Source organism: Zophobas morio, unplaced genomic scaffold (assembly GCF_036711695.1).
Source record: "Zophobas morio isolate AGI-343-1 ecotype UQ-CSIRO unplaced genomic scaffold, CSIRO_AGI_Zmor_V1 ptg000021l, whole genome shotgun sequence".
Classification (NCBI taxonomy): Eukaryota; Metazoa; Arthropoda; class Insecta; order Coleoptera; family Tenebrionidae; genus Zophobas; species Zophobas morio.
This window is the reverse complement of record NW_026972126.1, coordinates 21,946,870-21,972,443: the sequence shown is the minus strand read 5'-3', so window position 1 is coordinate 21,972,443 and position 25,574 is coordinate 21,946,870. Positions and strand designations below refer to the sequence as shown.

At 38.0% G+C, this 25,574-nt stretch overlaps 4 protein-coding genes across 10 annotated transcripts; 3 read left to right on the top strand and 1 right to left on the bottom strand.

The window, feature by feature from the left end:
- The first annotated feature begins 109 nt into the window (after positions 1-109).
- On the top strand, positions 110-8,250 carry LOC135133354 (galactokinase-like). Its single transcript, XM_064061744.1, has 6 exons — positions 110-271; positions 6,659-6,836; positions 6,881-7,034; positions 7,115-7,422; positions 7,470-7,744; positions 8,072-8,250. Exons 1-6 carry the CDS (start codon positions 110-112, stop codon positions 8,183-8,185), a joined length of 1,191 nt encoding a protein of 396 aa, XP_063917814.1. The 3' UTR covers positions 8,186-8,250.
- LOC135133359 (oxidoreductase-like domain-containing protein 1) lies at positions 6,578-8,672 on the bottom strand. Of its 3 annotated transcripts, none has more exons than XM_064061750.1 (3): positions 8,581-8,672; positions 8,236-8,527; positions 6,578-6,612 (listed from the first exon to the last, which is right to left on the bottom strand). In XM_064061750.1, the coding sequence occupies exons 1-2, from the start codon at positions 8,615-8,617 to the stop codon at positions 8,244-8,246; spliced, it is 321 nt and encodes a 106-aa protein (XP_063917820.1). In that variant the 5' UTR covers positions 8,618-8,672; the 3' UTR covers positions 6,578-6,612; positions 8,236-8,243. The 3 variants fall into 3 exon arrangements, with proteins under 3 accessions (XP_063917820.1, XP_063917821.1, XP_063917819.1); XM_064061751.1 differs by lacking the exon at positions 6,578-6,612 and adding an exon at positions 7,697-7,781; XM_064061749.1 differs by lacking the exon at positions 6,578-6,612 and having other exon boundaries at positions 8,195-8,527.
- LOC135133350 (uncharacterized) lies at positions 8,461-24,968 on the top strand. Of its 5 annotated transcripts, none has more exons than XM_064061737.1 (8): positions 8,461-8,549; positions 16,104-16,394; positions 16,448-16,916; positions 17,181-17,851; positions 18,260-19,100; positions 23,527-23,620; positions 23,669-23,934; positions 23,980-24,968. In XM_064061737.1, the coding sequence occupies exons 1-8, from the start codon at positions 8,543-8,545 to the stop codon at positions 24,194-24,196; spliced, it is 2,856 nt and encodes a 951-aa protein (XP_063917807.1). In that variant the 5' UTR covers positions 8,461-8,542; the 3' UTR covers positions 24,197-24,968. The 5 variants fall into 5 exon arrangements, with proteins under 5 accessions (XP_063917807.1, XP_063917805.1, XP_063917804.1 ...); XM_064061735.1 differs by lacking the exon at positions 8,461-8,549 and adding an exon at positions 8,837-8,923 and having other exon boundaries at positions 23,989-24,968; XM_064061734.1 differs by lacking the exon at positions 8,461-8,549 and adding an exon at positions 8,837-8,923.
- LOC135133358 (uncharacterized) lies at positions 24,828-25,517 on the top strand. Its single transcript, XM_064061748.1, has 3 exons — positions 24,828-24,997; positions 25,043-25,271; positions 25,318-25,517. Exons 1-3 carry the CDS (start codon positions 24,919-24,921, stop codon positions 25,424-25,426), a joined length of 417 nt encoding a protein of 138 aa, XP_063917818.1. The 5' UTR covers positions 24,828-24,918; the 3' UTR covers positions 25,427-25,517.
- The last annotated feature ends 57 nt before the right edge of the window (positions 25,518-25,574 follow it).

Genomic DNA, 25,574 nt, shown 5'->3' with positions numbered 1-25,574 from the left:
AAGTGCCTGCTATCAGGCGGTCGCCTCGAGCGCTACAAATTTTCAGTTAACTTTTCAATGACAAATTGATTAAACGTTATACACAGTTTCGGCGACTATTTGACGAAAAATGGCCCAAAGTATACCCGACGTTGCGACGGTTGTCAAAGATGCCAAAGCGACGTTTCAAAAAGAGTTCAATCAAGAGGCGAACGTGGTGGTTTTCGCCCCCGGGAGGGTGAATTTGATCGGGGAGCACATCGACTACAACGACGGATTTGTTATGCCGATGGCAAGTATTTTTTTTTTTATTTTTTGGAGACGAATTGAAACCGAATTGAAGTTGAGCAATTTGAAAAGTCGTAAGGAGGCAATTTTTCGGGTTATTTGTTGTTTATTGTGGCTATTAGTGGGTATTTGCGTGTTGGAGTTTAATGATAATTATTGCAGCGGTTAAAATGTTTGTTAAAAGCATTGCATAATCTTCCGAGTATACAAATTAAGTTTCAATGTTAAGTAAAATTTGTGTGAAAAGTATGCGTCTTGCTAATCTAATCAGATTAAATTTGGCAAAAGTACAAATTTTTATAATTTTTTATCCAAAAAATATATAACCCTCTATCTAGATTTTTTTTTAATTAATTACAATTCTTTCTACGAAATGAGATAAAAACGTCCTGCTTTTGTTCAAAAATCAGATAACAATCGAACTAATTAAACGTCAAACTTTAATTAAAATTTCATAAAATTGTTAGACATTTCAATCAAATTTAATCTGATCTGATTTAATTCGCGGATAAGATTTGTGTACAATTAATAACACAAAATAACGCATAGAATGAATGCACTGCACAAGAATGTGGTTATCAGATCAAACTGAATTAACCCCAACATTCCAGAATTATCACAATACCATATCGGGTTTTACTTTACTATGGAAGAAAATATTTTGCCGCTTGTTAACCACAGTGGACTTAACTAGCCTCTAAATTATCTCGAGGTTGACATTTATATTATTTATTTATTTTCTGTAACTACTCTATGTCAACTTAAGTAGGTGCAATAATTTTTATCTTTCTCAAATATATGTATAAAAAAGTACAAGTTTTCCTAAAAGCTAGTTTATAAGTATTTTATTAAAATAAATTTTGGCGCTATAATATGTGTACTTTATATGAGTGAACACTTATCGCTTGATTAATTTCAAATTTTGTTATTTATTTTGTTTTGTATTAATCGTTAGTTTATTCGCGGATTTATCTACCATATCTCTAAATCTGTTAATCCGTTAATCTGTTTTATCAGGAATTATACGTATTATATTTAATATAATGGCAATTTGCAGGTGACGTTAAGTACTGCGGCCTTAAAAATATAAATATTTTTATCGTAAATTAAACATATAAATAAAAATTTTGAAAATTATTAAAAAAAAAAAAATTGCCGTAACTTTTATTAATCACAAAATGAGATTTTTCAACCTACTTCAAAACCAAAAGAAAAGGGGCCCCTGGGATTCTTTCAAACTACTTCAAAAACTAGACTCAAAAAGTCCCCGAGATTCATTCAAACTACTTCAAAAAACAGACACAAGGAATCCCCGAGTTTCCTACAAACTACTTCTAAAACCAGAAACAAAGGGACCCCGAGATTCTTTCAAACTACTTCAAAACCAAAAAAAGGGATCCCCGAGATTCTTTCCAACTACTTCAAAAACCAAACACAAGCAGTCCCTGAGATTCTTTCAAACTACTTCTAAAACCAGAAACAAAGGGACCCCGAGATTCTTTCAAACTACTTCAAAAACCAGACGGAAGGAGTCCCCGAAATTCTTTCAAACTACTTCAAAAACCAGACACAAGGGGTGCCCGAGATTCTTTCAGGCCACTTCAAAAACCGGACACAAGGGGACCCCGAGATTCTTTCAAGCTACTTCAAAACCACAACAAAATGGGTCTCCGAGATTCTTTCAAATTACTTCAAAACCAAACCAAAAGGGGCCCCTGATATTCTTTCAAACTACTTCAAAAACCAGACACAAGGGGTCCACGAGATTCTTTCAAATCACTTCAGGAATCAGACACAAGCATTCCCCGAGATTCTTTCAAACTACTTCAAAAACAGGCAGTCCCTGAGATTCTTTCAAAATACCAAAAACTACTTCAAAAACCAGGCACAAGGAATCCCCGAGACTCCTATAAACTACTTCTAAAACGCGACAAAAGGTGGCCCCGAGATTCTTTCAACCATTTCAGAAATCAGACACAAGAAGTCCCTGAGATTCTTTCAAACTACTTCAAAAACTAGACCACAAGTAGTCCCCGAGATTCATTAAAACTACTTCAAAACCAAAACAATGGGGTCCCCGAGATTCTTTCAAACTACTTCTAAAACCAGACACTATGGATCCCCGAGACTCCTATAAACTACTTCTAAAACCAGACAAAAGGTGTCCCCGAGAATCTATCACCACTAGGAGCCCCCGAGATTCTTTCAGGCTACTTCAAAACCAAAACAAAATGGGTCCCCGAGATTCTTTCAAATTACTTCAAAACCAAAGGGGCCCCTGAGATTCTTTCAAACTACTTCAAAAACCAGACACAAGGGGTCCCCGAGATTCTTTCAAATCACTTCAGGAATCAGACACAAGGAGTCCCCGAGATTCTTTCAAACTACATAATTCAAAAACTAGCCACAAAAAGTCCCCGAGATTCATTCAAACTACTTCAAAAAACAGACACAAGGGATCCCCGAGTTTCCTACAAAGCACTTCTAAAACCAGAAACAAAGGGACCCCGAGATTCTTTCAAACTACTTCAAATCCAAAAAAAAAGGAATCCCTGAGATTCTTTCCAACTACTTCAAAAACCAGACACAAGCAGTCCCTGAGATTCTTTCAAACTACTTCAAAAACCAGACACAAGAAGTCCCTGAGATTCTTTCAAACTACTTCAAAAACTAGACACAAGTAGTCCCCTAGATTCATTAAAACTACTTCAAAACCAAAACAATGGGGTCCCCGAGATTCTTTCAAACTACTACAAAAACTAGACACAAAAAGTTACCGAGATTCTTTCAAACTATGTATGTCTAAAACAAGACAAAAGTGATCCCCGAGATTCCTACAAACTACCTCTAAAACCAGATAGAAGTTGTCCTCGAGATTCGTTCAAACTACTTCAAAAACCAGACACAAGGGATCTCCCACATTCCTACAAACTACCTCTAAAACCAGATAGAAGTTGTCCCCGAGATTCTTTCAAACTACTTCAAAAACTAGACACAAGTAGTCGCCTAGATTCATTAAAACTACTTCAAAAAAGCAAAACAATAGGGGTCTCCGAGATTCTTTCAAACTACTTCAAAAATCAGACACAAGAAATCCCTGAGATTCTTTCAAACTACTTCAAAAACCAGACCACAAGTAATCCCCGAGATTCATTAGAACTACTTCAAAAACCAGACACAAAAAGTTCCCGAGATTCTTTCAAACTACTTCAAAAACCAGAGACAAGGGATCCCCGAGATTTTTTCAGGCTACCTAAAGATCAAAACACAAGAGGTCCCTGAGATTCTTTCAAACTACTTCTAAAACCACACACAAGGAATCCCTGAGATTCCTACAAACTACTTCTAAAACCAGACAGAAGGTGTCCCCGAGAATCTATCAAACCACTTCAGAAATCAGACACTACACTAATAGTCCCCGAGATTCTTTCAACCTACTTCATAAACTAGACACAAAGTATTCCCCTAAATTCATTAAAACTACTTCAAAACCAAAACACTGGGGTCCCCGAGATTCTTTCAAACTACTTCAAAAACCAGACACAAAAAGTTACCGAGATTCTTTCAAACTATGTACTTCTAAAACCAGACACAAGGGATCCCCGAGATTCCTACAAACTACCTTTAAAACCATATAGAAGTTGTCCTTGAGATTCTTTCAAACTACTTCTAAAACCAGACACAGGAAATCCCTGAGATTCCTACAAACTACTTCTAAAGCCAGACAGAAGGTATCCCCGAGAATCTATCAAACCACTTCAAAAATCAGACACTAGGAGTCCCTGAGACTCTTTCAAACTACTTCAAAAACTAGACCACAAGTAATCCCCGAGATTCATTAGAACTACTTCAAAACCAGACACAAAAAGTTCCCGAGATTCTTTCAAACTACTTCAAAAACCAGAGACAAGGGATCCCCGAGATTTTTGCAGGCTACCTAAAGATCAAAACACAAGAGGTCCCTGAGATTCTTTCAAACTACTTCTAAAACCACACACAAGGAATCCCTGAGATTCCTACAAACTACTTCTAAAACCAGACAGAAGGTGTCCCCGAGAATCTATCAAACCACTTCAGAAATCAGACACTACACTAGGAGTCCCCGAGATTCTTTCAACCTACTTCACAAACTAGACACAAGTATTCCCCTAAATTCATTAAAACTACTTCAAAACCAAAACACTGGGGTCCCCGAGATTCTTTCAAACTACTTCAAAAACCAGACACAAAAAGTTACCGAGATTCTTTCAAACTATGTAGTTCTAAAACCAGACACAAGGGATCCCCGAGATTCCTACAAACTACCTTTAAAACCATATAGAAGTTGTCCCCGAGATTCTTTCAAACCACTTCAGAAATCAGACACAAGGAGTCCCGGAGATTCTTTCAAACTACTTCAAAAATTAGACACAAGTAGTCCCCGAGATTTATTAAAACTACTTCAAAAATCAGACACAAAAAGGTCCCTAGATTCTTTCAAACTACTTCAAAAACTAGACACAAGGGATTCCCGAGATTCCTACAAACTACTTCTAAAACCAGAAACAAGGGGTCCCTGAGATTCTTTTAAACTACTTCCAAACCAAAACAAAAGGGATCCCTGAGATTCTTTCAAACTACTTCAAAAACCAGACAGAAGGTTTCCCCGAGATTCTTTCAAACCACTTCAAAAACCAGACACAAAATGTTCCCGAGATTCTTTCAAACTACTTCAAAAACCAGACACAAGGGGTCTTCGAGATTCCTTCAGGCTGCCTCAAAACCAAAACAATAGGTTTCCCCGAGATTCTTTCAAACTACTTCAAAAACCAGACACAAGAAGTCCCCGGGATTCTTTCAAATAACTACAAAACCAAAACAAAAAGTTTCCCCGAAGTTCTTTCAAACTACTTCAAAACCAGACACAAGAGATTCCCGAAATTCTTTCAGGCTACCTCAAAACCAGCACAAAAGAAGTCCCTGAGATTTTTTTTCAAAAACCATATTCAAAGTGCCTCCAAGATTCTTTCAAACTGTTTCAAAACCAAAGAAAGAGGTCTCTGAGATTCTTTCAAATATACTTCAAAGACAAGACCTCACGGGCAGGGGTGGATTCAGGGGAATTTTCCAGAGGGGCACCAGAGGCGCCGGTGCTCGAATCCAAAATTGATGTACTTTTAAATGAGGTAAAATTTCGGTCTTCCAGATCTAAATTTTTCCCGCGCTGGGTCAACGGGTCCCATCTGCCCCTGATTATACGTAGAGATTTCCTTCAATTTGGAGTGAAATAAACTTACAGCAAAACTGCTTAAAACAAACAGAGCCAAATATGGCAAGGTGGACAATGACCACGTCCCACCGAAGATCAACGAATTGCATTCGGCAATTACGACAACTACTGTGTCCATGAATATTTTTTACGAACTCAAATTCAATCATTAATTCAAGAAATACTTTTACCGAAAGTGAATATCGTACAGTTTTATTCAAAAAATATTGGGCCGCTGTCATTTATAAATGTCATAACTTGTAACTCTATTTAGATAACCTAAATTTAATAGATTTTTGAAAAGTGTCAAAATGACAGTAAAGCTTGAATCACATATGATTTGTCATAAATGATAGAATGCCAGTGCCCAATATTTTTTGAATAAAACTGTATAAATCACAAACGAAAAATCTAAAAACGTTAAGCGCTACTTCGGCGAATCTATGTATAAATTATGTCACTGGATATGTGGATATATATTGAGAAAAATGTTTTTTTTTTGCTTGCATTTTGTTTTCAGATAAGTCATATGGCGTCAAATAGATTGTAACTGATTTAAAACATTTAAAAAAAAAGTGAAAATGTCATCAGTACACTGAAGTATGCGTACACTTGATAGCGTCTACAAAAATTCAGTTCAACAACACAATGAAAACGTAAAAAAAATCGTTAGTAGTGACTTTACAGTTCTTTTTGAACAGTAACAATAAAGGAAAAAGTCCCACAGGTAATGTCATTATATTTAATGAATATATTCTGTCCAGATAAGTCCTCATGTGTGTGTTTGACATCACCACACTTCTATTTATCGTACTTATTTATTTTTATTTTATGATCACGTAGACCGATTTATTTAACAATATTTATGTTCAGACACTTGTCATCGAAACAAGCACTTATCTAAAAATCGCTCTCACAGATAATTGCTCATTACAATTTTATCACACATCCGCTAGTTGCGAAATTCCGATTTCTTTTGGCGCGAAATTTAAACCCGTCACGTGGTGGGGCTAGTAGTGGGGATAGCTCAAAAATTCCCGCCATCCCGTGACCACTACTTACCTAACAGCCCCACTGCCACACTTTCCGCCGCCCACCTGAAACAAAAAACACCTCTAAATCCGATTCAAATCAAACCCGCAGGCTCTACCTCTCGTGACGGTAATCGTAGGCACGAAAATCCCCGGCGAAACATCAACAGTACTAACAACAAATCCGGATGCCGACCCACCCAGAAAAACGACCATCGAGATGCCCAACCAGAACGCCTTGGTGAAAACCATCACACCTGGCCCCCCGAAATGGTCAAATTACGTCAAAGGTATGCAAAACAAACTCGTAGGCGTTAATAAAAAAATATTGTAGGAGTGATATCCAATTACCACGGGGGCACGCCTCCCGCTTTCAACGCCGTCATACACAGCACCGTCCCCACCGGGGGCGGCTTGTCGAGCAGCGCCGCCATCGAGGTGGCCACGTACACGTTCCTGGACGCGCTGGTCGGGCCAAACCCGATTATGTCAGTAAATACAAAACCATAGTTGTCACGACTTTATTACAAATAATAATAATTATAATAATAATAATAAATCATTGTAGGCCCACTGATAAGGCTCTCGCTTGTCAGAAAGCCGAACACGACTACGCCAACGTCCCTTGCGGCATCATGGACCAATTTATTGCAGTCATGGGCAAAAAAGACAACGCGCTTTTGATAGACTGTCGAAACATGACTTCCACTTTGCTTCCCATGAAAGACAACAACATTGTGATACTCGTTACCAATTCTAACGTCAAACACGAACTCACAGGGAGTGAGTACTCGTCCAGAAGGACCCAGTGTCAGCAGGCAGCTCTTCTACTGAAGAAACTGAGCCTGCGGGACGCCACTTTGGAAGATATTGAGTGTACACCCTGTAGATTTTTCAGTCAAAGGTCTAATTCGCTGTTGCAGACTTAAAATCCATTAATACGGCTGAGGATATAGTGAAACGCGCTCGCCACGCCGTCACGGAAATAAAACGGACCCTTGATGCCTCCGAGGCTTTGAAAGCCGGAAATTACAAGAAGTTTGGTCAGCTTATGGTGGAGAGCCACAATTCGTTGAGGGACGACTTTGAGGTGTCTTGCCCCGAATTGGACCAGCTTGTGGAGTTGGCCATGCAAGTGGAGGGAGTCCTAGGCAGTAGAATGACGGGAGGGGGATTTGGTGGCTGCACCGTGACGATGGTAAATAAGTGTGCCGCACGCTTTTCCTGAACACCTACTACAAAAGCAAATAATTTGCCGCTTCGTGCCTTTGGTGTTCTTGATTATACAGTTGTGACATAGTGCAACTTTCACGCAAATTTAAATTTAAAGGACAAAAAATAATCTCCACCTACTATTCCTATCATCTAAACTCAGTGGACGAAAGTAGACCACCTCAGATTTTTTGTGTTGTTGCCAACTTGCCGCTAGAGGGCGCAAATTTTTCTAAAGTAAAAATCTAAGTTGCATAACTTTCGTCCTTGCCCAACCCCCTTGACCTATGTTCAATGCAGCATCTCGTTCCAGGTCAAATCCGCGTCCGTCGATAAGGTCATTGATCATGTCAAGAAACACTACAAGGGGACGCCCACATTCTACATCAGCAAACCGAGCGAGGGGGCCCAAGTACTCTCCAAATAAACCAAACAATTGTAGCCAATTTCTATTTCTATAAAAAATAATAAATATACCTAATTTCCTACTTTCGCGTGACGTTTTTCATCCGCAATTCGTGCATCAGAAACGCCTTCATATTCGGGTCCGTGACTTTCTCGTTAATCTGCCTCACCGCCTCGTCGCCCCCATCCTTGTAAAACTCGCTCAGTTTCTGCGCGTATTCGATCCACACGCAATTGGCACACCCCGACATGCAACAAGTCGTGGGCTCTTCCGGGTACTCCTTGCCGCCTTTCTCGCTTCCACCATCCGACTTGGAGTGACATTTGCGACACGATAAAGTGAGGTTAGGGTGCGCCCCCACAACTACAAAACACAAAAATGACAGGTAATACGCAACCAAACGCACAAATACGCACCCAAACGGGTCCTCGATACGATTCTCCACACAATCATCGTCGCAATAATATAATAATCGCGAAGCGGCGCTTTGTGAGGTTATGTAACGACATGTCAATGCGCACCATTAACATTTACCGAAATAAAAATAAAACGCGCCGTGGCTGGGTCGTGGGGCGAACAGCAGCCGCGTCTCGTTTGAAAACACCAATTTTCTGATTTATTTTTCGTTTTCGGTAAACCAAGTCGGTAAAAAGGTTAGTGTGACGTAAGAGCACGTGGTCTGCATAATGTTTAAATCGCTGTTACCTTGGAAACACACAAAAACAAAAGTGATGGTCCCAGAACAAACGATGGAAGATGGTAAGTGAAAACGTCAAAATTGTCTATATTTGTCAGAATAATCGGGATTTAAACGATTTTGTGGGTGGTTTGGGGTCGTTCGGGGGTGTTTTCGCAGTTTTTCGCTTTCGTTGCACCGTAGTTTCGGCGATGTAACCAAAAACAGCGTCATGTGTTTCACTCCCACTGTGTCACTTCTTGGGCTTCCTGCGCCTCAAATCCAGATTTTCCGGCTTAATTGCTCTCGAAATAGACACGGCTATTAATAATAGAGGCTTAGGTCTTAAGCTGATGATTCATGGTTTTTTTGTCCTGGAAGTGGCTGCCGCGCTTCCTGGAGAAGAGTCAAGTGTTTTCATTCAACACACTCAAAACGAGATTTGTATTATTAATTGATATGATTTATTCTATTAATGACACCAATTTGTTTTACGATTTCTTGTCAACAAACGTCTGTTGGTTTGTTTTAAGAAAGTCCAAACTCGTTCACCTTCAGGTCTTCACCACGCTTTTGTAGACTCTGACACATTTTGCTGGATTTTTGCAAATTAGTTGTCGATGTCGCGTCGATGTGCTCAGATGTTTGCAAGAAAAGCTTTTGTTGTTTTGTTGTGTGTTTGAGTTATGTAATTGGATGCTCAATCATCTGTGACCTCGACGAGGTGCATTTGTGAATATTAATTAAGTAAGGTGACTTAAGTCGGTGAAATTGAAGGTGAGAGAGTGTGTGCCTAGAAATTGGATTTAAATCGAAAAATTAGGTAGATTTTGATCATGGGTTTAAACAACAATCTCAAGTTGTGCTATATTGGATGAAAACTTTGGTCTTGTATACATTTTACCACCTACATGGGCTCTAATGGTGGGTTTTGCTTTGTTGTTTTGCGCTTGTGGTTTTTTTATTTATGAGTAATTGTTCCATGAAAGGGAAAGACGGCTAAACTAGTCGTTTTTTTCAAATAAATTTTTAATAATACAGTTAGAGATAAATCGTAGGTATTGTTTAATTAATTCATACAACATACAACGTATGTGCAAAACATGTTAATTGTTAGTACAATTTGTGTGAAACATGCGACGCAAAAAATACAGTTATCAGCTGTATTAAAACGATCGAGTTATGTTTTTGTTAAATACTGAAGGCATTCAGAATCAGTCCATACATGCTAACCACGGTTATTATTTTCTGAAAGTGCGAAAACATTAATAAAACCGAAGTTACTCTGATTTTACCTTGCAAAATATATCAGCAAAAATTAGCGCAATTAGTGCTTATTTTTAAGTACAGTGATCAGTCAGTAATTTAAAGTAACCAAGATTTACTGTCTGAATAAATGAAATAGAATATTTTTAATGGGGATTTTGCAGTGGGTTACGTAACAAAATTTCTGGTAGAAAAATGTTTTGAAACGAAGTGTTTATTCAACGAGATGATATTTGCTAGATGGAAACTTGAGTATGAAGTGTTATCTGTTATCTAATCACACAGATATTTGCCCAGTAAATAATGTATAGTATATAAACATCAATCCAGCTCTTTCGAAAAATTAAAATATTTGGTTTTGCGAATTTTATTGCTTTTTATGGCAATCATTATAAGCTAAAATAAAAATATGTAATCAATAAAATAACGAAACTATTTAATCGAGTCTGCCATATGTAACAACAGAGGTACGAACCGGATCACAATGCCGACGATCCAGACTTTTTTATGGCTCTGACTTCCGCTTATTGAATAAAACACTACATTGTATTTTGATTTTCGATGTTGTAATTCACATTTGATTAATTATAACTTGCCTAGATCTGGAGAGGCTCAGCATCCCCTAACCTCCCCCTAACTACGGACTTGTCTAGGGGTTATGAAATATCGAGAAAATATAAAAGTACCAAATTGCTCGACGGACTCCTGTACTGCACGACGACGTTTGTATTTTCCCATTTTCGGGAAAATGGGGTGATTTGTTCTTAATTTGTCAATAAAAAATATGAATGCAATGATGAATCACAAGTACAGACTGATCATACTTGTAATCAATCTGTACTTGTAATTTATCACTGCATTCATTCATATTTTTTAGATTTTCTTATACAGATGACTCAAACAGACGTTTTAAAGTATCTGTTTATTTTCCCCAAAAAATTGATGACGTCATCTCAATATTTTTCCGAATAAATTTTACCCAAAATATGATGAGTTTTTACTTGTGATTTATCAGTGCATTAACAGGTGGCTCAAAAAAATTAGTGGATGAGTCAGTTTGTTTTATTGATTAAATCAGGACCTGCTCACTCCATTTTCCCAGAAAATTTTGGTATTACAATAGTTATTTTTCTATTTCCTTTTTACACTAAATAAAATAAGTCAGTGAAATGGAAAAAAGAGGTGGGCGGGGCTTTTTCTAATTTTATGAACAAGCAGCAGCCCCACCCACCCACCTCCTCTTCGATCTAGCGACTACTGTTAATATTGTTCAGTCCTATCTTAGCAAGTTTTATCCCCGCCCACCCACCCTTTATTTTCTTAGAGAGTATGTCGTTTGCCTTTGTCAGTCATCCTAGCAAGTACTAGCCCCGCCCACCCACCCTGTTCTTTTTTTTTTAGAGGAGATCATTGACCAAAATCAATCTTATCTTAGCAGATACTAGCCCCGCCCACACACGATGTTCTCATTATAACGATTTTATCTCTCTTCAGTTGAGATCCACCTTTCATTCGGACTAGACAAAATGAATCACTGAAATGGAGACGGGGTGGGTGGACGGGGTGAATTATATGCTCGTTTATAAAGTGATAATGGGACCAAATGAACATTGGCTGTTAAAAAAAAGCGCTAATCGTATTTTTTTTTGTTTTTATATTTATTTGTTATAACATTTATTTCTTATTTCTGAAGAAAAAAATTAGACAACGGGTGGGTGGGCGGGGCTAAGTTTAACTTCTCCTATAGAATCTTTTACAAGCAAGCAGTAGCCCCGCCCACCCACCTCCTCTTTATTCCACTGATTGCTCTTAACATTGTTCAGTCATTTGCCAAAATTAATCTTATTTTAACAAATATTAATCGTAACTAATTAATCGTAATCTTTTTGTTATAGTACTTATTTGCTATAATATTTATTTCTTATTTTTGAAGAAACAAATTAGAGAACGGGTGGGTGGGCGGGGCTAAATTTAACTTTTCCTACAGAATCTTTTATAAGCAAACAGTAGCCCCGCCGACCCACTGTCTCTTTTTTCCAATGATTACTCTTAATACTGTTCAGTCATTTACCAAAATCAATCTTATTTTAACAAATACTAATCGTAACTAATTAATCGTAATTTTTTTGATATAGTACTTAATTGCTATAATATTTATTTCTTATTTTTGAAGAAACAAATTAGAGAACGGGTGGGTGGGCGGGGCTAAGTTTAACTTTTCTTACAGAATTTTTTATAAGCAAACAGTAGCCCCGCCCACCCACTCCCTCTTTATTCCACTGATTACACTTAACATTGTTCAGTCATTTACCAAAATCAATCTTATTTTAACAAATACTAATCGTAACTAATTAATCGTAATTTTTTTGTTCTAGTACTTATTTGCTATAATATTTATTTCTTATTTTTGAAGAAACAATTTAGAGAACCGGTGGGTGGGCGGGGCTAAATTTAACTTTTCCTACAGAATCTTTTATAAGCACGCAATAGCCCCGCCTACCCACCCCCTCTTTTTTCCAGTGATTACTCTTAATATTGTTCAGTCATTTATCAAAATCAATCTTATTTTAACAAATACTAATCGTAGCTAATTAATCGTAATTTTTTTGTTATAGTACTTATTTGCTGTAATATTTATTTCTTATTTTTGAAGAAACAATTTAGAGAACCGGTGGGTGGGCGGGGCTAAATTTAACTTTTCCTACAGAATCTTTTATAAGCACGCAATAACCCCGCCTACCCACCCCCTCTTTTTTCCAGTGATTACTCTTAATATTGTTCAGTCATTTACCAAAATCAGTCTTATTTTAACAAATACTAATCGTAACTAATTAATCGTAATTTTTTTCTTATACTATTTATTTGCTATAACATTTATTTCTTATTTTTGAAGAAACAAATTAGAGAACGGGTGGGTGGGCGGGGCTAAGTTTAACTTTTCCTACAGAACCTTTTATAAGCAAGCAATAGCCCCGCCCACCCACCCCCTCTTCATTCCGGTGATTACTCTTAATATTGTTCAGTCATTTACCAAATCAATATTATTTGGGCGGGGCTAAATTTAACTTTTCCTACAGAATCTTTTATAAGCACGCAATAGCCCCGCCTACCCACCCCCTCTTTTTTCCAGTGATTACTCTTAATATTGTTCAGTCATTTATCAAAATCAATCTTATTTTAACAAATACTAATCGTAGCTAATTAATCGTAATTTTTTTGTTATAGTACTTATTTGCTATAATATTTATTTCTTATTTTTGAAGAAACAATTTAGAGAACCGGTGGGTGGGCGGGGCTAAATTTAACTTTTCCTACAGAATCTTTTATAAGCACGCAATAGCCCCGCCTACCCACCCCCTCTTTTTTCCAGTGATTACTCTTAATATTGTTCAGTCATTTAAAAAAATCAATCTTAGTTTCATAAATATTAATTGTAACTAATTAATCGTAATTTTTCTGTTATACTACTTATTTGCTATAACATTTATTTCTTAGTTCTGAAGAAACAAATTAGAGAACGGGTGGGTGGGCGGGGCTAAGTTTAACTTTTCCTACAGAAACTTTTATAAGCAAGCAGTGGCCCCGCCCACCCGCCCCCTCTTTATTCCAGTGATTACTCTTAATATTGTTCAGTCATTTACCAAATCAATATTATTTTAACAAATACTAATCGTAACTAATTAATCGTATTTTTTTATTATACTACTTATTTTTGATAACATTAATTTCTTATTTTTGAAGAAACAAATTAGAGAACGGGTGGGTGGGCGGGGTAAGTTTAACTTTTCCTGCAGAATCTTTTATAGGCAAGCAATAGCCCCACCCACCCGCCCCCTCTTTATTCCAGTGATTACTCTTAATGTTGTTCAGTCATTTTCCAAAATCAATCTTTTTTAACAAATATTAATCGTAACTAATTAATCGTAATTTTTTATTATAGTACTTATTTGTTATAACATTTATTTCTTATTTTTGAAGAAACAAATTAGATATCGGGTGGGTGGGCGGGGCTAAGATTAACTTTTCCTATAGAATCTTTTATAGGCAAACAATAGCCCCACCCACCCACCTCCTCTTTATTCCAGTGATTACTCTTAACATTGTTCAGTCATTTACCAAAATCCATCTTATTTTAACAAATACTAATCGTAACTGATTAAGCGTAATTTTGTTGTTACACTACGTATTTACTATAACATTTGTTTCTTATTTCTGAAGAAAAAAATTAGAGAACGGGTGAGTGGTCGGGGCTAAATTTAACTTTTCCAATACAATTTTTTATAAGCAAGCAATTGCCCCACCCACCCACCCCCTCTTTATTCCAGTGATTACTCTTAATATTGTTCAGTCATTTACCAAAATCAATCTTATTTTAACAAATACTACCTACGCCCACCCGCCCTCTATATTCTTAAGGGGCATGTAATTTGCCACAAGCAGTCTTATCTTAGCAAGGACTACAAAATACGATCAGTCTATACCTGTAACTTATCATTGCATACTTTGCTTATACAGGGTGACTCAAAAAATTAATGAATCAGTTAATTTATTATTGATCTAATTAAGAACGAGCCGCTCGTCTCAATAACAATAAATTAATTTTTATTTAAATTTTACTCATTTGTTTTAAGGCGATAAACTCATTGAAATCAAAGAAATGTTTACGTGACATTCTTCCGATGTATAAACATCGATATTTTAAACACTACGGATATGCTTGTGTTGTTGAACCATCAGGCCCCTGAATTTAAGGGGCCCCTTTTGGCCTAAATGTAACGGAAAATAAAATGTATTTGTTTTTGATTTGGTTATTACAAAAATCCGATTTCGGCTTCGACTGACTATTTGTTGACACATATGATCTCGAGATTGTGCAAAATGCAAAATTGGCCACTTCCGGTCGTTCCACCAATTTATGACTTGCAGCCAGGCAGCCACCTGCACAAAGAGCTGCCGCCGAGTTTTGTTTCATCATTTCTCATTTTTATTTGGTTTTTTATTGCTCAATAAAGTATACCGCACACTTTGGAAATTATTGCATTTGCATTCTTATTTTTTCGATTTGCTTATACAGGGTGATGCAAAAAAAAATTAATGACTCAATTTATTTTATTGATTAAATCAAGAACTGCAAAACCAACTACCTTGAAATCTTGCAGACATTTTGAAGTTATTACTGGCATGGTAAATTTTTAATTAAAATATATCTCCCCCCCCCCCCCCCACAAAACATTGATGACGTCATGTCATAATTTTACCGAAAAAATTCTATCTAAATTGTACAAAATATGATGTACATTTGCATGAATAGATGAATTAATTTTATTGATTAAATTAAGAACGGCGCATGGATGACATGTTTATTTCAACTGATACCGGTTTTTATAAAACATATCTCATAAAATCCGCAAAATCAAATTTTATAATTTTTCGAAAATACCGGATGTTTCATTGGACTTCAGGTGCTGTCGAAACAACTTTCGACCATTTTTTTTTCAGATTCTTATCCGATTTAATAAAACTCGAGTTTTAGTATCATCATAGCTAATTGTAAGTACGTCAATAATTCAGACAAGATGTTATCTAAAGTGGACTGAATTAATTGATCGAGCGGAATTTTATCAGCAAAGTTATCAGCCTCCTGTTTGCTACATTGAGATATTTTGTAACCTTAATTTAAAAAAACTTGGTGTCGTTTTTTCCAAAACTCCAGGAAATCAACACTTGATAATGATTTTGCTCTTTTTGTGGCCACCACTGAACCTCATCTCGTCATCTCTATCATAAACTGCAATGTCACTACGGATGATTTTTTCAAATGGTACTAATTAAGTACTTCTCCAACATAATGGGATCTCATCACGTTTCTGTCTTACACTTATCATCGCAAAAATAGTTTTCCGCGCATCTTTGATCTCGAAAAAATGTTTTCGCAGTCGTTACGTAAAGTATAAGTTTGAAATCGATCGCAGTCTTACAAAGACATTTTAACTATAGAACAGATCCTGGAAGAACCAAAGCTCATCCCGTGCAGCACCTGCGGACGCACGTTTCTCTCCCAACCCCTCAAAAAACATGCCCCCGTCTGCGAAAAGAACGCCTCGAAAAAACGCAAAGTATTCGATTCGCTGAAACAGCGAGTCGAAGGAACGGATCTCGCGCAATTCCACCAAAAGTCGTACCTCAAAAGACAGGACTCGACGCCCAAAACAGCAGAAAAGCCGAAAAGAGCCAGCCACTGGGAGGAGAACCACCGGAAACTCGTCGATGCCATCAGATGCGCCAAAGGTATTTGAAGTACCAAATTTCATTAAGTAATAATAATGACAAATTATGTGTAGGTGTACCTAGAGACATGTCCCCCGCCAAACCCAAAGTTCAAGCGGCCTCTTCCACTCAACTGAACGAACGTTGCCCCCATTGCGACAGACAATTCGGCCCCAAAGCCTTCGACAGACACGTGGAGTGGTGCAAAGAGCACCAAACGCGCATCCAGAAGTCTCCAGCGAACATTCTTCTAGCTAAAGAACGTTTAGAAGCTAGGACGAAGTACAAAGTGCCGCCGCTAACCAAACCGAAAAGGACCACAATCAAAGAAAAGTACTCCAACCCTACTGTTAGTAGGACCGAATCGGTATGCAGTGTCAAAAGTACCCCCACCAACGCCTTTCGTCGAAACGCCAGCGTTCGAAAACCGAAATCTGTTCTGGATCTGGGGAAAAAGAACAACGCTCTGAACAAAGCGGACGAGAAGGCCAACTCCGTGGTGACGCTGAACGAGATGAAGAAGAACACAGAGCAGAGTAAGAGGTAAGCGGTAAAACGGTGTTCTTGTTCAATAGTGTGTGAAATGTTACGTTTGGGTTAAGGAAATTGGGTACTTGGCGCTTAAAAATCCAAACTACTTTTTGTACTCAGTGCCTCTGGTCCCGCGTAACATGTCATACACCAGCCATTGCTCTAGAAACCTGTAGGGAGAAAGGAGGAAAGAGGCTTACCACACTGTCCATTGTCCAATCTCCTTGCACCGTTTCTCCCCGTCCCCACCCCTCCTAACCCTCTTTCCTTCTACAGTTTGCGCACAAAGCGATTTTGTCCCCCTCGTGAGAAAGTAAATTTGATTCACAACGAAAATCTCGAAAGCATAACGGTTTCCCCGGTGAAGTTTCTCGAACCTCCCGCCAAAAAACTGGTCACGTGGAAGGAGGTGAGTCAGAGGAGTCCGGAAAAGGCCGACGACGATTCGGTGATCGTCGTCTACGAGAACTCGAGCGTTTTCGGGAAGAAGGGTGCCGCCAAAAAGCAGAGTTTTATCGAAGAGATCAAAGACCTCCTCTCGAATTCCGACGACGAGGCGACGAAGACCCAGTGCTCCTCGCGCGACTCCCTCCTTTCGGAGGAGTCAAAGCTCCGGATTTCGCCGAAGTCGAAGAGCTCGCCCGAGTTCGAGAGGGAAAAGTCGCCTCTGGAGTTGCTCCCGGTGGCTAAAAGTCAGCCGATTGGGGCGGATGACGTGAAGGAGTCGGAGAGCGAAGTTTCGTTTGAATGGGGGTCGAGCGAGGTTTCGGCGAGTGGGAGTGGGGGGGAACTGAAACACAGGCCACATGGGGGTGGAAAGGCGCCTTTGCCGTCGCTGGAATCGTGTCACGTTTTGAAGTTTCCCAAAAAAAGCGACATTGATACGTTGTCCTCCAGTGACAGTGACTTTGATGGAAATGACGAGGTGGAGGAGTCGTATGCTAAAGGTATCATATGATTGAGGAAAAAAGTGGCTGGCAAGGTTTGAAATTTAACGTTAAAAAAATCATGTTGGTAGCACTAACGCGTTCATGATCAATTAACTGTCAAATCAGGTGTCAAATGGCCAACATCATTATTTTAAAAATAAATTTCATGACCTACTGTATCACTTTTTGTCATATGGTAGATCTGAATGTTAAAGAAGAGAGAAAGCACAAATAAAATGATAAGGTTTTGTAAAGACGCTGATGGACACAGAACGTAATAAAAATTCAGCGTTTTTGCAAAATTTCGTTACAGTGTTGACTTGTTGAAGCCAGAACGGGCTATTACCCGTAAGACATTTCTAAACACCCAGTATATTTGCAAGTGTATACAAATTGAGAAACTAATTAAATAATGATCCTTCACAGATTTTGTCAAACGTGCCCCAAACCATGTCTCTTCTGTTGATGAAATTCTCTCAAATTTTTCAAGTAGTTTAAACAAATTAAAACAATCAGACGATTTAATAGAGACAGAACTCGCCGCTATGGAAGCAGGCAACAGCAGCCTTGACGAAGACAATTTAAATGACAAAACGTCTGTTGATAGCGTTGTCAAAGAAGCCGATGACAGTTCTAATCACACAGTTGAAAAATACGTCGAAAGCAGTGGAGCACCATCTTTAAAATCCACGAGTGATCAATCCTTTTCGTCTTCTAAGTCTTTAGTTAACGCCGACGATACACAATACCCGCAGTCCCCAAAAGAATCCGCCAGAATACCCCCACAAAGTCTGAGCGACTTTGGCGGAGAATTTACCTTCCGAAAGAAAATTTTTGGTAACCCTTTTTCTGCGAATCGCTCGGTTGAAAACGGCAAATATTTTCCAACCATCGAAGAGTACGAAGTGCCCAAGAAACGAAGGAAACTAAACTCGACTTTTATAATAGATAGACCAAGTTTGGCTTTACGTAAAAGTATAGGTAGAAGTAAGAACGAAAAAGCTGCGATGGAGTGTGGTGACGTAGGTAAACGTGATGACGTAGATAAGTCAAGGACGAATTTTTTACCCCGGATTTTGCAAGAAAGCAATAAGAATGTTAAAGTAAGAGAAAACAAAAAACCATCCACGTGTAAACTACCTGCATTGGAAATAAAACAAAATAAGAAGATTAACAGTGGTGTTTTCCAATCCAAGTGGAGAGGAAAGGAGGACAGATTTATACCTGTGAAGAAAGATTTAAGTGATGTTTTCCTGACCTACCAAAGGTGAAACTTGTTGGTCGTAGAACAAAATATCGCTAAAATTTAGTTTGACGATTTAAAAAAACCGCCATCTAGTAGCCGCGGACAGTCTTATTCCACCAAATTTGACAATAAAGTCCCTAGATTACCAGAATCTAGTGACTTTAACTGACAGTTGCACCGAGCGACATCTCCCCATCCATTACCGCACCAACTTGTTAATCTCTATCTCAGCGCCCCCCGTTACCCTCAAACTAAACCATTCCCACATACATACACTTTTTGCAGTACCACCACCAGACAGACGGAAACGGGAAACCCATTTCTTTGTACTCTAAGGGTCATGAAAGGTCGAGAAAATGTAATTTTCCATTTTAAACATGTTTTAAGTTTCATGTTGTGAAAAGAAATCTACACATATTCAAAGCAAAAGGCAAAATATAAGCCCACCCACCCACCCTATCTCAATTGTGATGATTTTTTTATTCGCCGTGCACCAAGAGAGCGCAGCTTAACTGCAAAATACGCATTTCTTTACAAAAAATTAAAAAAAAAAAAAATTGAGCATCGTGTTCAAAGAATACCATGTATGTTAAGAAAAAAAGACAAAATATAAACCCCGCCCACCCGCCCCATCTCAATTGTAATGATTTATGTTTATTCTTAGAAACGTAAAACACGTCCAAAATGGTAAATTTTTGTTAAGAAAATATAGATTTTCCAATTAGGCTCCGCCCCTAGGTCTGCCAACGAATGAAAACTTCATTACTATTTGAATCAGGGCAGTTATGGGTGGGGCTTAATCTGTGGCTTTAATTTTTCCTTAATACACATAGCGTCCTTTGAATGACACTATACTAAAAAAATGTCTTACATGGTAATTTTTTATAGAGAGAGAAATAATAAAAATTTTGAATTTAAAATCCGTTGTTTTGGCTTCACGATTATCAAAAAATCATCACAATTGAGACAGGGTGGGTGGGCGGGGCTTATATTTTATTGAAAAAAAAGATTTAATTGCTGCCAAAAAAATTGCAAGAAGCCTAATTGAAAAATCGTATACAAATTTACCATTTTTAACATGTTTTAAGTTTTATATTGTGAAAAGAAATGTACACATATTAAAACAAAAAGATAAAATATAAGCCCGCCCACCCGCCCTGTCTCAATTGTAATGATTTTTTTTTTTTATTCGTCATGAACCAAGGAGACGAAGCTGCACAATAATTATTTCTTTACAGGAAATTAAAAACATGTTTTTGAATATTGTGTTGTTCAAAGATTACAATGTATATTAATAAGAAAATGGGAAAATATAACCCCGCCCACCCACCCCATCTCGATTGTGATGATTTTTTTTATTCTTAGAAACTTTAAACATGCTTAAAATGATAAAAGAGCTTTTCAGATTCATCATAAAATGGGGCTATTCTGAGTGTGTTCCGAGTCTAGCGCTTTTTTTAACCATTTGTTTCGGTGGCTTCATGTGAGAGAAGCTTTTTATAATTAAAAGTGATAAAATCGTGCTTAAGGTTCACAATGAGCTAAGTGCGACTAAACAATATTTCCATTTTATCAATTGAAAAAGAGAGGAAAGTATTAATTTTGACGACGTCATAGAATATTTTGCCAAAATAAAAATGCTAAAATAATAGAAAACAAAAAAGCGTGCACGTATAAACTACCTGTGTTAGAAATAAAACAAAATAAGAAAATTAACAGCAGTGTTTTCCAATCCAAGTAGAGAGAAAAGAAGGACAGATTTACACCTATAAAGAAAGACTTAAGCGATGTTTTCCTGACCTACCAAAGGTAAAACTTGTTGGTCTAGAACAAAATATCACTGAAATTTATCTTGACAATTTTAAAAACCGCCATCTAGTAGCCGCGGACTGTCTTATTCCACCAAATTCGACAATAAAGTCCCTAGATTCCCATAATCTAGCGATTTTAATTGCCAGCTGCACCGAGCGCCATCTCCCCACCCATTACCGCACTAACTTGTTAACCTCTATCTCAGCGCCCTCATCGTCACCCTCAAACTAAACCATTCCCACATACATACATTTTTTGCAGTACCACCACCAGACAGACAGAAACGGGAAACCCATTTCTTTGTACTCTAAGGGCCATGAAAGGTCGACAAAAAGTAATTTTCCATTTTAAACATGTTTTAAGTTTCATGTTGTGAAAAGAAGTCTAGACATATTCAAACCAAAAGGCAAAATATAAGCCCACCCACCCACCCTATCTCAATTGTGATGATTTTTTTCATTCGGGTGAACCAAGAGGACTCAGCTTAACTGCAAAATACTTATTTCTTTACAAGAAACTAAAAACTGTTTTTGAGTTTCGTGTTTTTCAAAAAATACCATGTACCTATATTAAGAAAAAAAAGACAAAATATTAACCCCGCCCACCCACCCCATCTCAATTGTAATGATTTTTGTTTATTCTTAGAAACGTAAAACACGTTCAAAATGGTAAATTTTTGTTAAGAAAATATGGATTTTGCAATTAGGCTCCGCCCCTAGGTCTGCCAACGAATGAAAACTTCATTGCTATTTGGATCAGGGCAGTTATGGGTGGGGCTTAATCTTTGGCTTTAATTTTTCCTTAATATACATAGTATCCTTTGAATGACACGATATTAAAAAAATATCTTACATGGTAATTTTTTATAGAGAGAGAAATAATAAAAATTTTGAATTTAAAATCCGCTCTTTTGGCTTCACGATTATAAAAAAATCATCACAATTGAGACAGGGTGGGTGGGCGGGGCTTATATTTTGTTGAAAAAAAAATTTAATTGCTGCCAAAAAAAAATTGCAAGGAGCCTAATTGCAAAATCGTATACAAATTTACCATTTTTAACATGTTTTAAGTTTTATCTTGTGAAAAGAAATGTACACATATTAAAACAAAAAGATAAAATATAAGCACGCCCACCCGCTCCATCTCAATTGTAATGATTTTTTTTTATTCGTCATGAACAAGGAGACGAAGCTGCACAATAATTATTTCTTTACAGAAAATGAAAAACATGTTTTTGAATCTCGTGTTGTTCAAAGATTACAATGTATGTTAATAAGAAAATGAGAAAATATAGACCCCGCCCACCCACCCCATCTCAATTGTGATGATTTTTTTGTTCTTAGAAACTTAAAACATGTTTAAAATGGTAAAAGAGCTTTTCAGATTCATCATAAAATGGAGCTATTCTGAGTGTGTTCCGAGTCTAGCTCTTTTTTTAACCATTTGTTTCGGTGGCTTCATGTGAGAGAAGCTTTTTATAATTAAAAGTGATAAAATCGTGCTTAAGGTCCACAATGAGCTAAGCGCGACTAAACAATATTTCCATTTTATCAACTGAAAAAGAGAGGAAAGTATTAATTTTGACGACGTCATAGAATATTTTGCTAAAATAAGAATGCTAAAATAATAGAAAACAAAAAGCGTGCACGTATAAACTACCTGTATTAGGAATAAAACAAAATAAGAAAATTAACAGCAGTGTTTTCCAATCCAAGTGGAGAGGAAACAGATTTACACCTGTCAAGAAAGACTTAAATGATGTTTTCCTGACCTACCAAAGGTGAAACTTGTTGATCTAGAACAAAATACCACTAGAATTTAGCTTAACAATTTTAAAAACCACCATCTAGTAGCCGCGGACCGTCTTATTCCACCAAATTCGACAATAAAGTCCCTAGATTCCCATAATTTAGTGATTTTAATTGACAGCTGCACCCAGCGCCATCTCCCTATCCATTACGGCACTAACTTGTTACTCTCTATCTCAGCGCCCCCGTCACCCTCAAACTAAGCCATTTCCACATGCATACATTTTTTGCAGTACCACCGCCCCCTACGACCCGTTCGTGTCGGCCGAGCGCCAGTTCATGGAGCTCCTCGAATGCGACGCGTTCAAACCGCTCACCTCCCCCACAAAACCGCACCTCCGCCCCCACACCGCCGCCAACAACTCGGTCAAGCTTCCCGCCAAAAAGTTCGTCAAGTCGGCGGGGGCTCCGGCCCCCAAGCGCGCGTCGGTCATCGATCCTCCAGCGTGCTTCCAAGACCCGGACGCCGCCGACGACGATTTCGAAATCCTCGAGAATCTCATCAACGACCAGTTCAACAACGACGAGTTTTTCCTGACTCTAAATAAGCACAACAAGGACGAGTTTAACGTGATTTTGAATCAGAGGAAGTACAGCGACGACATGTCTTCGGTCGACTCGAACTTGATCAACGAAAATGATAATCTGTCGATCCCTGAGCATTTTAAGTTCGGGAATTATTCGACCGAGTCGAGCGAGGACACGGACACGACGCTGCAGAACGACGTCGACGTGTATAGTTTGCAGTACGATTTAAAGATCGAGCCGCCGGCGAATAAGGGCAACGCGACGAAAGTTTCTAAGACTAAAAGTAAGTTGAATTCTAGTTTTGGTAGTGGGGATGCGGCGCAGAAGAAGGTGGTGAAAACAACAGTCGGGTACGACAAGAGAGGAAAAGAGTTGAAGAGTAAAGTGAACAAGGTAGAATTACTAAAATACTATATAACGTGTCTCAACTAATTCTTGCAGCCCCAGTTAAAACCCAAAACCCAAGTTATAGAGCCTCACGAGCCAGATCAGACCATCAAACCCGAAGACCTCTTCGCCGTCGACGACAAAATGTACGCCGAATATAAAATCTTCGAAGAAATGTACTTAAAAGAAAAGGAACAAATGTCTAACACCAGAAAACAAAGAAGCAAAAACTCAATCAAGTCGTACGGTATCGAAATAGTAAACGAAGATTACACTAACCAAAACAGTAACAAAGTCTCGGGTGATTCTGCGTATGGAAGGTAAGTACTTTTTGTGTTTTATTTGTAATTAATCTCCTTCCACAGTCTTAATAGGAGCAGTCCTAAGGCAAAAACGACGAAATTGTCGCCCCTGCAGCGACAACGCATCGACAGTGCCAGTTCCAGCGGTTCCGAAAATTTCGTCCCCCCGGTTCAGAATAACCACAGAATGTCGAAATTTTGTCACGAGTGTGGGAACAAGTATCCTGTGACGACAGCGAAGTTTTGCCCAGAATGTGGAGTGAAAAGGCTGTTATTGTGATATATTGTATAGATTGGAAGTCTTAATTAAATTTTTGCTAAATGGATTGACCGAATGCCAATTGTACTTATTGTTTTAAGCTAACTGCAATATTTTTAATAATACCAAAGTAAGATTTTTAAACACGCGTGCAATTTAACTGTAGTTGTGTAGGATTTTTTTGTAATTGTAATTAGTAATTTGTGGTTATGTGGTCTGTTAAGTTTGGTTAACGTGCTTTATTACCATTCCAGTTGTTTCAAGGTTATTAACAAGACTGAGTAATATATATATTGGTTTTTAAGCGCTAATGTAATTTTTTATTTCAGTGATTGGTTCCTTTTAAGTATTATTGTAAGTCAACGAAAATTTTTAAAAGCATGAACTATGTAACATCTTAATACATAATAAAGGAAACGAGTTGTTGATTGCCCCCACTCCAGGTACGCCACTGTCGTAAGGGCAACCAAACCAGCGTCCTGTAAAACAAAAAATCCTGGCTCTTATTTGATTTGAGTTAATCAACATGTAGCAACACAATTTGTATAAGACGAACGATAACCTCCGACCAGTTATCGCGTCTTCAATTATTTTAATAATACGATAAACACTCGATGTTGATACGCGGTATCCTTGCTCCCAATATTTAAAACAGTTCGTTTCGAACACTGCCCGATCCTGTACTCTTGCGCCTCAAGTATTCCGATTTGATTCAAATTTTGCAAATTCGGAGCCAAATCTGCATGACGTTTACCGAAAGAACCTCGAGAAGTCTAATCTTTGACAAAATAAAGATCTTCAACGTGATTTTCAGCTGCTCTTGTAAGTATCAATTAGCGTCTTGTACTTAAGTTGATTTTACTTTAGTTGTTTATGACGTTGAAATGTCCGTCGTACCACACGGAGCCTTCGCAAGCCATAAAGTCCGTCAGAACGAAGAAAAACTGAAAAACCAGCGCGACGCTTGCGACTTAACCCCTCCGAAGTACAGCAGCAAGTATATGAACAGCGTCTGGGGAATGTACAACCGGTATTCAGTCCACAACTTCAAAAAAAATATGGACGAACAAGCGTTCGCGTTTACGGCCCATCAGCAGTAAGTCTGTCGATGCGACTAAGTAGTGACTTAAGTTGATTTGTAGGGACGCTGGGCCAAAACAGTCCGTGGAAAAGACTTCCACGGACCTTAAAGGATCTCTCTCTTCTGCCAAAAACCTTTTACCGACGGGTGGTTTTTTGCACAAGTATTGACCTGACACGAACTGATGTAGTCTCTTGTAGAAATTGATGCTTTAATTTTGATTTTTTATTGCTTATGATTTTGAATAAAGCTTTATGCTGCTGTTTTGTGTTGATTTGGACCCTTGAAGCGAAATTTTTGTACGCCACTGGGTAAATT